The following is a 13,139-nucleotide window of genomic DNA, read 5'->3' as shown; positions in this document are numbered from 1 at the left end:
ATATATAGTTTTATCTATTTTATTTTTATTTATATAATTTTTATTTTTCTAAATGATGGTCGTTGTCTTTTTGTTTTTATAGCCCTGATGAAGACCTGAAAATCAGGTCGAAACGTCGGCATAAATAAATATTTTTTTGTTTATTTATGTTGTTCCTTTGCTGACCGCACCCCCCTGATCTAAATTATGTAGTTATTCCTAAGTCTAAATGGGTTACGTAGCATATACAAGATGATGGTGTTGCCATTTTATATAAATTGATTCAACTTTTAAATTGTAAAATGATTGTAAAAATTAGATATTACTGTCAAGGCGGTCTGGCATTCGCTTGTGGCACCCAGTTTGAGAACCACCGTTCTAGTTATAAGCAAACAAAAAGAAAAAAGTTTCATTTTCGTTGTTAATTCAGCAACTAGTAAGGAAACACACCTGGAACTCAATGCAAAAAAAACAAATATTACTAAAACGATAAAAAATAAAAAAGTTCTTTTTGTTTTTTCTTAAAGCTAAACGTATACGAAAGGAAGTTGCGTTTCTAAGAATGTTGTGTGGTGAACATAGATGAAGGTCGCACACCCACTTTATATGAGCCTTACAAGGGATTTCAGATGCTGGAATCAATCTTCAAAAAAGTGAATGAACTTTTCACAACCGCAACTTGTTGGTGGTTGGTGATTTGATCATTTGGAATCTCGTTACCTGAGCGCGTTGAAGCAAATGACCCGATGAACAAATCAAGGGGTTAGAGTTTTTTTTTTTTAGCTACTACTTACCTCTATTAAATCAATTGGTATTAATCCAATGATAAATATTTTATAAGATATCTATAAGTCTAATAGTGTAATTTTGTTCATAAATCTGACAATGATAATCTAAATAGAATAAATAAAACAATATATTAAATCCATTGCGATGTCAGTGCTATAGTTCGAAAGATATTCTTAGTTTATTAATGAAATATATAGAAATAAATACTTTATGATGAATAAAATTCTCTTTATTGTTCTTGTTTTTTTTAACTTTTTTTTAGCCCTATTATATTTTTTTTCCTTTTTCCAAAGATTTGGTCCATTTTTGATAATTAATATATCTATATATTTTTTTTCAGAGTGAAGAGAAGTGTGGATATGTGCTCACCGTCTTACCTAATTCGATGTTGTAGTAAAAACAGAACTTATCATTGTAAAATAATTTTGCTCGATGAACAAGAAATATTTCAGGAGATTAGGGTAAGCCCTTATTGAAAATATGACTATTGGTATGTGTGTGCTTGGCTGAACGTTTTATTATATATATGTAAAGATGCTTACCTTCAGGCTCTAACCTATCCCCACCTCTAAATAACAATTAAGTGAGGTTAACACATGGTTTTAAATAAAATAACCTCTGAGACTGTTAGTCATTTATGTTTGTACGAGTGTTTCAGTGAACTAAAGACTATAAAAACTGAAACACTCATACAATCTTAAATGAAATATAACGGTCTCAGAAATTATTTTCTTCAGGAAGAAAAGGGATTTATAATCTTGTGTTAGAGATAGACTTCAAGACTATAAACTTCTTTTGCTATAAAACAATTGATGAAAGGAATATGGTCCGGGTGCGGTCAAGAAAAACTCAAATAGTAGAAATATACTAATTTAATGAGCCAACGTTTCGCCCCACGTTGCAGGGCTTCTTCAGGGCTAAAAAAGATACAAACACATAGTTACAAAAGGAAAACAAAAACCTAAGTGTAAAATAACAGGGGTATAAAATGTAAAAAAGTAAGATATAATAAGAAAAATTAAAGGTAGTATATAGTAAATGTAAAGGGTAATAGTAACAAATAGATAACAAAAGAAATATTAAAGAACATACAAATAAAGAGATGTAAAAAGAAAAAAGAATACAAATCAAATGATCATTTGATTTGTATTCTTTTTTCTTTACATTTTCTTACATTTACTATATACTACCTTTAATTTTTCTTATTATATCTTACATTTTTACATTTTATACCCCTGTTATTTTACACTTAGTTTTTGTTTTCCTTTTGTAACTATGTGTTTGTATCTTTTTTAGCCCTGAAGAAGCCCTGCAACGTGGGGCGAAACGTTGGCTCATTAAATTAGTATATTTCTACTATTTGAGTTTTTCTTGACCGCACCCGGACCATATTCCTTTCATCTCTACACACGGTCAATCAATAATCTTCCAGTATAAAACAATTGTTTTATTAATTAATGACAAGTTCAAATTAAATAATACATTATATCTTAAACTATACATACCTATAAAACAAAATCAGTTTTTATAGTCTTTTAGTTCACTGAAACACTCGTACAATCATAAATGACATATAACAGTCTCAGAGGTTATTTTCTTTAAAACCATGTGTTAACCTCACTTAAATGTTATTTAGAGGTGGGGATAGGTTAAAGCCTGAAGGTAAGCATCTTTACATATATATTAGTATTATTTTCGCTAAATGATATGTTTGTCGAAGTTAACCTTTAATTACGGAGCGTATATTAACTTGAACACATAAGCTATACATAACATTTATGTTTGTACTGTTAGGCACGATTATACAGGGAAGAGGGGTGCCATAATCCTATTCTCCTTTTAAGCAAAAATGACGCTAAGGGATGAGGTTCAGGCCACGCCCCTTGAAGGCAACTTCACGTTGAAGCTAATAGGGATTTCGCACATCAATGTAAAACTGTTAATTTAATCGCAAATGTGAAGAGAATAGAAGTTGTAGTAAATGTTATTACCAATAAATTGTTATATCTATAATGAAAATCCATTGGACCATTCTCGAAAAATTCGTGCTTCTTTCTCTGTTCTGACTTAATTCAATGTGAATATTAAATATCCCCAAAATATATTTACTGATACTAAAAGTATGGAGTGAATATAAAATTTAATTAAGTTGGTCAATTTTTCAAATAGTGTTTTGTAAAAAAATTAATTTCTTTTAAGAAAAACATTAAAATATTAAGTTTGATACAAATAATAATTATTTCTGATATAATGCAGAAAGTTGTTAATTAGAAATAAAAGTAAAAACAGTAAGCTTTATTTTTTAGAGTATTTAATATTTACAACAGCAATGTGACAAAGAATTAAAAGTAGTTAGAAAAAAATTCCACAAAAAAATGTGAGCACGCTTTGAGTAACTCTCTACTCTGATGTTAAAATCAGTGCAAAGAATATGATTGCGAATGTTTCATAGTTAAACCATTGTTTCTGAACATAAAGCAAGGATTTCTGCAAGTTTACAAGTATTTAAAAATGTATTAACAGAAATTTCTTTAATACAATAACGCATGATTAAAATCCTTTTTAGCCAAATTGAATTTTAATTACTAGCAACTAGTGCTAGTTTTGATATCACTTAATTAACTAATAATAAAGGAACTAATTAACATCACTGGGTTTGTTTTTTCACTAAGCCATGATCACAAAAAATCCTTCGACTAGAACCTAATTCATTATAAGTATTATAGATAAAAAGCTATTTCTTACGCGGGTACATTTCATCTAAAATGATATTCATGGTCTAAAGTCACAATTGTTACTATGAAAAATATAATGTGTAGAACTATTGTTCCTGATTCTCCAAAATAAAAACGTTTTATTGTTCCATTATAATGGTTCTTCAATTTTTATTATTAAAAAAAAAAGGAAGCCCAAGTTTTGGTGCCATTAACCATATGTAACTAGGAGGGCTGAATTTGAAGTAACAATATTTTGTAACTAACTAACACTATATGCATTATTTCCAGCCAACAACTTATGGAGAGGAAGTTCTAAAAACTGTATTCAGGCATCTTAATCTCATAGAAACATCTTACTTCGGTTTACGATATATTGATAATGAAAATCAAACTGTAAGAGTTTATTTTTAATTAATTACTATTATTTGATTATTTAAGACAAACATTTTGTCATCTCTATGTTTACTTTTTAGCACTGGCTTGATGTTGATAAACGTGTAAAAAGTCAACTGAGAGGTATGTTACAATTTCAAACTCTTCTTTATTGTCAGTTAATCTTTGCAGAAATTTATACTTATTTCCTTGAATAGGATTAAAGTTTTTAACTGAAATTTGTAAGACTTTATTTGAAACTCAATGTAAAGTATTTTTTCAAATAGCTTACTATTTATTAATATGTATATATATTTACCTTGATTCAGATATTTGTAGCAGATATAAATTTAATTGTCTTTAAAGTGTAAATAATTTTTTTTTAATTTATCTGAGATCAAGATTAATAGAATTAGTTTTTTTTTTCAAAGAAAAATATTATGTATTTATTAAGTATAGAAAGATTAAGATAAAATTTATTTTTTGAAATAAAGAAGCCCCAGTTAGCCACAAATATTTATAATTTCTTACTCCTATTTGTATGCTTTTTTAATTCCAGGAAAACGATCATTTACTCTTTACTTTGGCATAAAATTTTATGCTGCTGATCCCTGTAAACTTCTAGAGGAAATTACAAGGTACCTATTGTTAATTTTATTTCTAATATGTAAACTTCTCTTTTTAGATATATTGATTCTCTGATTGCTAGTTATGCTGTAACGTCCCATTTCTATAATTTAAAGTATATCTTAATTAGTCATCAACTATACTATAACATACTATGAGCTAATATCAGGCTTCTACCTATAGGTTTATTAGCTGAATTCTAATGGTATTACTGACAAATGATGGTCGTTTCCCAGTTTTCTTTCCTAAGGAACCAAGAGTGATGGTAATGTCCTCTCAGTAACCATAACCTCAGGACAATAGGAGACAATATATTTGTTGCACTTAATGTCCCATTGTGATAAAATAAAACTATTTGGCATCTTTATAATTCAGTAAGCATGTATTTTCCCCAAATATGATCTGGATAAAATAGAATTCAGAAAATATTGCAGCAAGAGCCACCTTGGAGCTTTGGCTACGGCTTCATTTGTTTGGTATTAGCTGTAATAAGTAGAGCAAGTCCATAGCCTTTTTAGCACTTTTACATTCTTTGGGAATATTAAGCTTCTGATGAACCTCATTAAAGACTCCCAAGTATTCCATATATGTCTGAGAGAAGTTCCTGTACCCACCCACTGTAAAGTGGTTATCTTATTTCTTTTTTAATTGATAAGTTTCAATGATAAACCATGCATCCTGTCATTCATAACTTTCAAATAGGGAAATCAAAGACAAATGCCGCCTAGGATCTCATTCTGCCACCTGATGTGTAAAACAACCTGTTTTACCTTGTCCGGTCCTGAAGTAGTCAGTGAAGATCCTCATCAGATTGGCAGGTTCCACCATCTAGGATGTAGACCCATCTCACTGAGTTAAAAGCATTTTCAACATATAGAGCAGTGTTTCCCTAAGTATGTTGTGTGTACCTCCAGAACAGGAAGAGCTTGTTGAGCAATGCACTGCACTGGATTTTTACTGCACCTGGTAAAACAAGGAGTTAACTTTTTTTAATTAGAAATATAGGAAGATAAAAATAGTTACTTGTTCTGGAATTGTGTATGGGTATTTTTGTGTGTATGCATATTTTGTTTTTATACATCCCTCCATTCTATAGCCTAGTCAAGAGTGTTTACTTGAAAACCTCCAGTATCTTCCATAAGTGCTTATTTTTAGTTTTATTGCTATTTTTCTGATAGATAAGTTTTATTATATACTTAGTATTTTTTTTTTTTTTTTTTTAGAAAATATAATTTATGTCACTGACACTCAATGTTATAGATCACTGGTTGAAGTGTAGAACATCTAAACTGAATTATAATAGCAGTCAACAAACAGAAAATAATGAAATTGATTATTTAAGTTTTTATATTATTTATAATTTTATTATAAATAAATTGTCTTCTTATTTATTATTGTTTTGTTTATGTACTAAAAAAGGGAAAAGCAAATATATTTTGGTTGTAATTAAAGTATAAGCAATTTTTTTTGAGAAGGGTTACTTAGAGTTAAGAAGCAGTACTCAGGTGTTATAAGTTTGGGTCCAAGTTGGTACAAGTTCTCAAAGTCCTGGATTGTAATACTGAAAACAGTGTAGCAGCTAAAAATTTACACCTCATTGATTTTAGAAATAGATTGTATAACTGTTATGGATGATGTAACTTCAATTAGCAATGTACTTAAGGCTCCTGTAATCTCTTGATGGTGAAAGTGTCCATACCTGAAAGTTCAAAAAGAGATTCTTCTGTCCAAGCCCACACCTCTTCTCCCTCCAAGCTTCACCCCTACTGTAATTTTCATGGTGATGATAATTCCACCTTTCAATTATTATTATAAAATTGTATACTCTAAAATCTTGTAAAAAAATAATATTGAGTTAATGTTGTTTAATGAAAAATAATATAATATTCTATTTGTCACTTTCTTTTCATATAAAAAACTCATTGTAAAAATCTTATTTTAGTAGTGTAGTTTTAAAAATACTTTTCTACAGATATCAGTTTTTTCTTCAATTGAGGCAAGATATTCTTCAGGGAAGACTGCCTGTCCCTTTTGAACTTGCAGCAGAACTTGGGGCATATTTAGTGCAATGTAAGTTAGTAAATTATGGCAGCAGTTTTTATTTTTTATTAAGAAATTTCTAACTATTGTCAGCTATTTTTCATGACGCTTTCTTTATAAAATCAGAATAATGTATGTACTGTTTATAGCTGAGCTTGGTGACTATGATCCTAGGAGACATAATCCAGGATATGTATCTGAATTCCGATTCGTATCTAACCAAACATATGAATTGGAGAAGAGAATTGAAGAAATTCACAAAGACCTTATGTAAGTAATGTATTTAAATAATTATATTTTCTTACAACCTTAACTTTATTCTTTGTCAAATATTTTGTTATGTCTACTTGCTGTGTAACTCATTTTAATGATTGCTCATACTGATTTCCTGATGAGCAAGTTTATTTTATTATTAAAATTTATTCTGCTTTGATTTTATAATATTAATAGAACTTAAATTTATTAAACTAGACTCACAACTCCTGGGCCAATGTGCAAAAACTGGCTGTAGGCAGTAATTTATTTTTTATTCTATCAATTGTAGATTGAGTCTGGGCTAATCAAATCCTTATGGGAAACACCCATCTTATATAAAGTAGAGTTTTGGCTCTTCAATAGCAAATTCTTATCGAATACTATCCCCAATCTCTTTTATGGGTAGTAGTGGTTGTAAATCAAGATGCTTAATTTAAAAAAAAAAGTTTGTATTACTTATGTTTATTTATCTATGAACAGATTTATAAATAAATATGAACAAATCTTACTTTTTCTTATTTATGACCCATGTAATAAAATGTATATTAACATTTAGTAGTGTAGTTTTAAAAATACTTTTCTACAGATATCAGTTTTTTCTTCAATTGAGGCAAGATATTTGTATTACTTATGTTTGTTTATCTGTGAACATATTTATAAATAAATATTAACAAATGTTACTTAATCTTATTTATGACCATTGTAATAAAATGTATATTAACAGTTGTGGTAATGTTTTTACTATAATAACATACATACACGATAGAAACTACATCTTTATCGCTTATTTAATTAAAATTTAAATTTTATTAAATATATTAAAATCTTAGAGTAACACAGATAGAAATATATGTTTTTAGGGGACAGCAACCTTCGGTAGCAGAGCTAAACTATCTAGAAAAGGTTAAATGGCTAGAGATGTATGGTGTTGATCTGCACCCTGTAGTGGTAATATTTTTTGTCATACAATTAGATTTCACAGCCGACCAGAATTTTATTCTTTGTATTATTGTATTATTTTAGAATGAACATTATTTAATATATGCTATCTCATAAGTTATTTGTAGTTGTATAATTAAAAATTTTGTCTGAAATTAAAAGATGGTTCTTGTTTAAGTGAATTATGATAAATGTGAGTTTTCAACTTTCGTTTAATAATAGTTTATTAAAAATATAAAATAAGATAATTTATGAGAGAATAACATTGAAAAAGAGAATACGTAATATAATATAACATAATAATTATTAGGTTTTTATTAAAAGGTTCCAAAAAAAAAAGCCTTGAATCTCTCAAATAACTAATCAGTCCCTATTTCACCAATTAAAGCATTATGTTTCACATATACTGTGTACAAACATACACACTCCCCATCAAAAAAATCGTAATACCTATGAATCTTAACACACATTGTAATAAATAGGTCTGTGGGACTCATAGCAATCTAAAACTTTGGTTTTCTGAATTAATTTATTTTTTTAGACTGCATACTGCATTTCTATATAAATTACCAAATTATTGTTATAAATGCATTATATATTGAATGCATGATACCTTTTTTCCTATATAAAATAGACAAGTAATGTTCTTGGATCGCAAAAATCTATTATGTCACCAGAAAGCAGTAATTAGTACATCTCAGGTTGTGGGTTGAAATTTTTAGTTTTTGGGCCTAACCTATGGTTTGTTTTATTTAGAGTAATAACAATAGTCATGCGAGATATTTTTATTTTATTCTCAGGAAACTCAATCAACAGCTTCTGGCATTAGAAACTTGGTTGCTAGTACACAATGGATATAAATTTCATAATCAAATGCTAGGGGAAGGTTGAGAGAGTTACACCTCAGCTCAAGAAGACCTGCAATAGATCCTTTCTAGGAAAAAAATTCTCCTTAGGACCACATTAAACCCACATTGTCTAAGATATAACTGTATTAATGATTTTTTTTTATTACTGACAAAATACATTTCTGTACATTTCTTATGTATGATTAAGTCTATTAAATTTTGGCACTTTGACCACTTTGCCCTGTCATACCTTAAATCTTATCTTCATTGAACTGCTTTTCAACTATTATGGTATATGAATACTATACTATGTTTGTACAGTGAAATTATTTGGTTTCATCTTACTAAAATAAATTCTAATTCATATGAACATTTTTTATAAATAATTTTAGATTTATTTATTTAAAAAAAAAAAAATTAAAGGGAGAAGACAACACTGAATACTTCCTGGGATTGATGCCTACTGGAGTGATCGTCCTTCGCAATAAGAACAAAGTTGCAAACTATTACTGGTAAGACATATTAATGTATTTTCTCATATAGGATTTTTTCTGAAACTTTCTCCTGAAAAATAAAGGTTCAACTTATATTCAGTGTTGGCTCATATTCAGATTCAATTAAGGGAAATTGTACTTTGACCAATCCAAGTGCATTTATGTCACTTCATAGTTTAGTTCATTTTTACTTTCATGGTAGGAGACTAAATACAGTTTATATTATCATATATTTTGGGGATAGAAAATATAATAAAAAAAATTGTTTATAAATTGGACCAAGGATAATTCTTACTTTCAAGGAAAATAGTATATTTATACTGAGAGTTAAGAAGGAAAATTAAGGTTATTTGAACTCAAAATAGAACAAAAGCTAACATAAATGGTACTTATAATGGGCATTAATAATTGAGAATATTAACCTTACTAAAGCTAGGTTTTAGCTGAAACAAAAAGTTCTATTTCAAACCATCGTCATGATATTTTTATAACAGCATGATGCTATTTATGTTTGTTGTACCTTATTTAAACACACTTGTTTATATATATTTTATTATTTTCAAAATAGGATCTACCAATATTTAAGCAAATATAGTACTTCTGAAAATGGTAGTGTATATTGTGTTTATGAATTAAATTTTTTTGTATGCTTAATTGTCTTAACTATGTATTGAAAATGTTTATTAACATATTCAAAGAATTTTCAAATATATATATTTTTTTAGGCCACGTATAACGAAGATATACCATAAAGGAAAATATTTTATGTTAAGAGTTACAGACAAAAACGTAAGTGATTTGTATTTCTTTTATTTATAATTATTCTATAACATTATTTTTATTTGATTTACCACTCACAATTTGTTTCCAGTTCTTAATAATTTCTTCCTTTAAATATAAACAAAACTGGCTCTACTATTCTCAATAAAGTTTTACAAAAGCTAAACACATTAGCACATATGTCAATTGAGGCAATAGTAAAAAACCGTATATCAAAATTTGAACTAAAATTAACATTTATTATTAACATACAAGGCAATAATTATAATTATTATATGTTTCTGTTTGTAATGTTAGGTAATATCAAATTACTAATATTTATGTAATTTATATGAATCATTTAATTTTCAGAATGAAGAAAATACATATGGCTTTGAAACTCCTTCAAAATCAGCCTGTAAACATCTCTATAAATGTTCTGTTGAACATAACAGCTTCTTCAAACTTGCTAATCTGTCGACAAACACTCCAGATTTGATTGGCTCAAGGTAATATTTATGAAATGTTGCAAAGAATTTTTTTCCTTTCTATTTATTATTCAGTGAAACTGTCAGTTTATTAAAAGAAATCTAATCTAATCTATTCAATTATTGCTTTATATTGTTCAAGGCTGAAAATTGTTAGAATGTAGAATAAAACAATGCTTTCTTTAACTTATTAATTGATTTCCTGTTTTAGGGATTTATGTTTGTAATAATTTACTGGTAAGTCAAATTTTCAGATTGTTTGCTGAAACCGAAAAACATAGATATGAGCTATGTTCAATATTCTGACGACTTTAAAGTAAATTAAGTTATCACTAGGTATTTTATATTTGGTTTAGCTGAGGAAAAAATTTAATTTCTATGATTATTATTAAAACTGGTTCCTTGAAAAAAAAATTAGTTAAATAAATTTTAATTTCAGTTTAAGAATATGAATAAAAAACAGATACTTATACAGTATACTTGTTTTTTCCTTTGAAAGTCACTGAACATGAAAGACTTATTGAACTCGAGACTAAATGTCAACAAAATTAATAAAATTGGAATATATAAATTCTTTAACAATCTCTGTATTTTAGTTTTAATGGAAGAAGGGACAAAACTAGTCGTGATAGAATGAGGAACACACAATTTGTACGAACACCAAGTAGAAGATACCAAAGAAGAGAAATGGAAATGCCTAGAGAAAGTATAAATTTAAATATTTCGTAATATGATTTACAAATGTATTTATATTCACATATAACAGTTATTTGTAACATTTAACCTAAGTTTTGAATTTGAAATTTGCTTAATTTTACTCACTTGAAATTCATCCAAATTGAAATATGCAATAAAAAAAAAAGTGTTCATTAGAGTATTTTTTAAATTAATATTTTTGTCCCTTACAGCATTCATGGAGCAAGAAAATCTCATACAAAAAGAAACACAAAATATTGGAGAACGGAAAACGTTCAGTATTATACAGCTGCCTCACAATCAGCAGTAAGTACCTCATTACATGAAAATTCTAAATAATATATTTTAAAACTAACATTAATATTAAAAATGGTGAGTGGATAGTTTACTGTGGATTATATATATGAGGAAAAGATAATTGGGGGTCGGTCAGTGAAGAATACGAATAAGTTTTTACTTATCAATTAAAATATTGATTGTCTATGGTAACTGTTTATGAAATCTGAAAATCTTAGATAGTGGATTCTCTCTATCTAATAACTAAAATGCTTGATTGTTTATAAATTCAAATACTTATTCCAGGTGTGATAGCCCACCAGGCTACCTCAAAAGTAGAGGTTCCATTGTGATGGTGGTAGTAACAGTATGTTAATCATGTATGTGTAGATAGTTGATAATATTACCAACTATTAAGCAAATCCTGATAGGATACACAATCATGGTGGCTGCAATAGATGTCACTATCACTATTGTAGTCACTGGGGAACTCCTAACTAACTGATATTAAATAGTAATTATCCTGAATGCCTACTATTGTTCCACAATATACCAAAACAATCGATTCCTTGCGAAGCTCTTTTATATTTATGCAGTGAGCCGAAGAGGAGTCAAATTGTTTCACCTACCATATTGGAAGGACCTGTCTGATTATTATATCTAATTCCTACTTTTGTTGTGGGAGATGCAGTACCATTTGGTCTAATAGAAAAGCCAGAATATTTTCATGTTTTTAAATTACGGTGTAATTATTCTAATATTTCTTATAAAAATGAATTTATTGTTTGTTGTTTTACCAACCATTAATATTTAATCATATGAAAATTATCCTTCTAGGCTGTAATTGAAATATATTAGCATAATAAATTTATGAAATATGTAAATATCTTTATCATTACACCATTATGAATAAATGTAAAATATAAGACGCTATTTTATAATATGGTTTTAAATTTCATATTTTCTTTATAAGATATCTTATACTTACCTATATTTTTAGAAATAAAAGAAGTGAATCACCACGAAGCATCAGAAGTGCTCCACCAACACGTGGCCTCTATACCACACCAAGCCCACGATCTCTGAGGTCTGCTGGTAATATTAGATCTTCATTATCTAGAAGATCAGCATCGCTTGAAAGTCGCTCATCTACTGACTCAAAACCATGTAAAAGGTAAAATTATCTGTTTTTAAATTTTAAATTTATTTGAATATTATGAATTTGATTTCATTATTATTCTTGAAAATGAAGAAATTATTATTTTATTGATTTAATTATAATGAATGCTTGCTCTCATGTGGGTGCAACTCAACTTCATCAGGTTACTATGTACACAGCATACCTTAAATCTTATGAAACAATTAGCTCCCATACCTTCTTTAGAGACATTTTTTATGATACCCTTATATGTTCTTTTGTATTATTTCCCTTATATTATATGATATATGCTGTTTATGAATTAAATTTAGATATTGTCTATTAATTAATATTAACACAAACCTATCTAATAATTTCAATACTGAAGTATAAGATAAAATAGTATTAAGTCTAATAACAACAAATAAATAAAAATCTAAAATTGTGAAAAATTGCAAATAAGAAGTAAATTGTTTATGAAAGTAAATAAATACTTATATAAACAAATAGATTTGCTTCACAATCAGCAGTAAGTATCTAATAATTAGGGAACATCGAGTAACTCTCTCTCTAGGACATTAACTTTCCGTGATTTTATTAATTTAAATCGAGATAAATTTGACGATGAACTCAATGTTGTTAGTTGGGATGAAATAAATAAATCTTTATATAATATATAATAATATTGATAATCGGGTTGAAATGGTAAACCTAAAACTTTT

At 27.9% G+C, this 13,139-nt stretch overlaps 1 protein-coding gene across 2 annotated transcripts in view; it reads left to right on the top strand.

Annotated features, from left to right (window-relative positions):
• Positions 1 to 13,139, top strand: part of LOC106690345 (band 4.1-like protein 4A) — an 87,313-nt gene that overhangs the window by 64,763 nt on the left and 9,411 nt on the right. For both annotated transcript variants that reach the window (XM_014435755.3, XM_014435754.3), the window contains exons 2-14: positions 1,109 to 1,229; positions 3,774 to 3,878; positions 3,959 to 4,001; positions 4,417 to 4,495; positions 6,457 to 6,554; positions 6,674 to 6,794; positions 7,640 to 7,727; positions 8,990 to 9,078; positions 9,786 to 9,849; positions 10,192 to 10,328; positions 10,904 to 11,013; positions 11,216 to 11,309; positions 12,280 to 12,453. In XM_014435755.3, coding sequence (XP_014291241.1) covers positions 1,128 to 1,229; positions 3,774 to 3,878; positions 3,959 to 4,001; positions 4,417 to 4,495; positions 6,457 to 6,554; positions 6,674 to 6,794; positions 7,640 to 7,727; positions 8,990 to 9,078; positions 9,786 to 9,849; positions 10,192 to 10,328; positions 10,904 to 11,013; positions 11,216 to 11,309; positions 12,280 to 12,453 — 1,304 coding nt within the window. In that variant the 5' untranslated portion in view covers positions 1,109 to 1,127. The remainder of the gene's footprint in view (positions 1 to 1,108; positions 1,230 to 3,773; positions 3,879 to 3,958; positions 4,002 to 4,416; positions 4,496 to 6,456; positions 6,555 to 6,673; positions 6,795 to 7,639; positions 7,728 to 8,989; positions 9,079 to 9,785; positions 9,850 to 10,191; positions 10,329 to 10,903; positions 11,014 to 11,215; positions 11,310 to 12,279; positions 12,454 to 13,139) is intronic.

Source organism: Halyomorpha halys, unplaced genomic scaffold, assembly GCF_000696795.3.
Source record: "Halyomorpha halys isolate HHAL.00 unplaced genomic scaffold, Hhal_1.1 Scaffold1674.1, whole genome shotgun sequence".
NCBI lineage: Eukaryota > Metazoa > Arthropoda > Insecta > Hemiptera > Pentatomidae > Halyomorpha > Halyomorpha halys.
The sequence above is the reverse complement of the archived record's forward strand: the minus strand, read 5'-3'. Positions and strand labels throughout refer to the sequence as shown.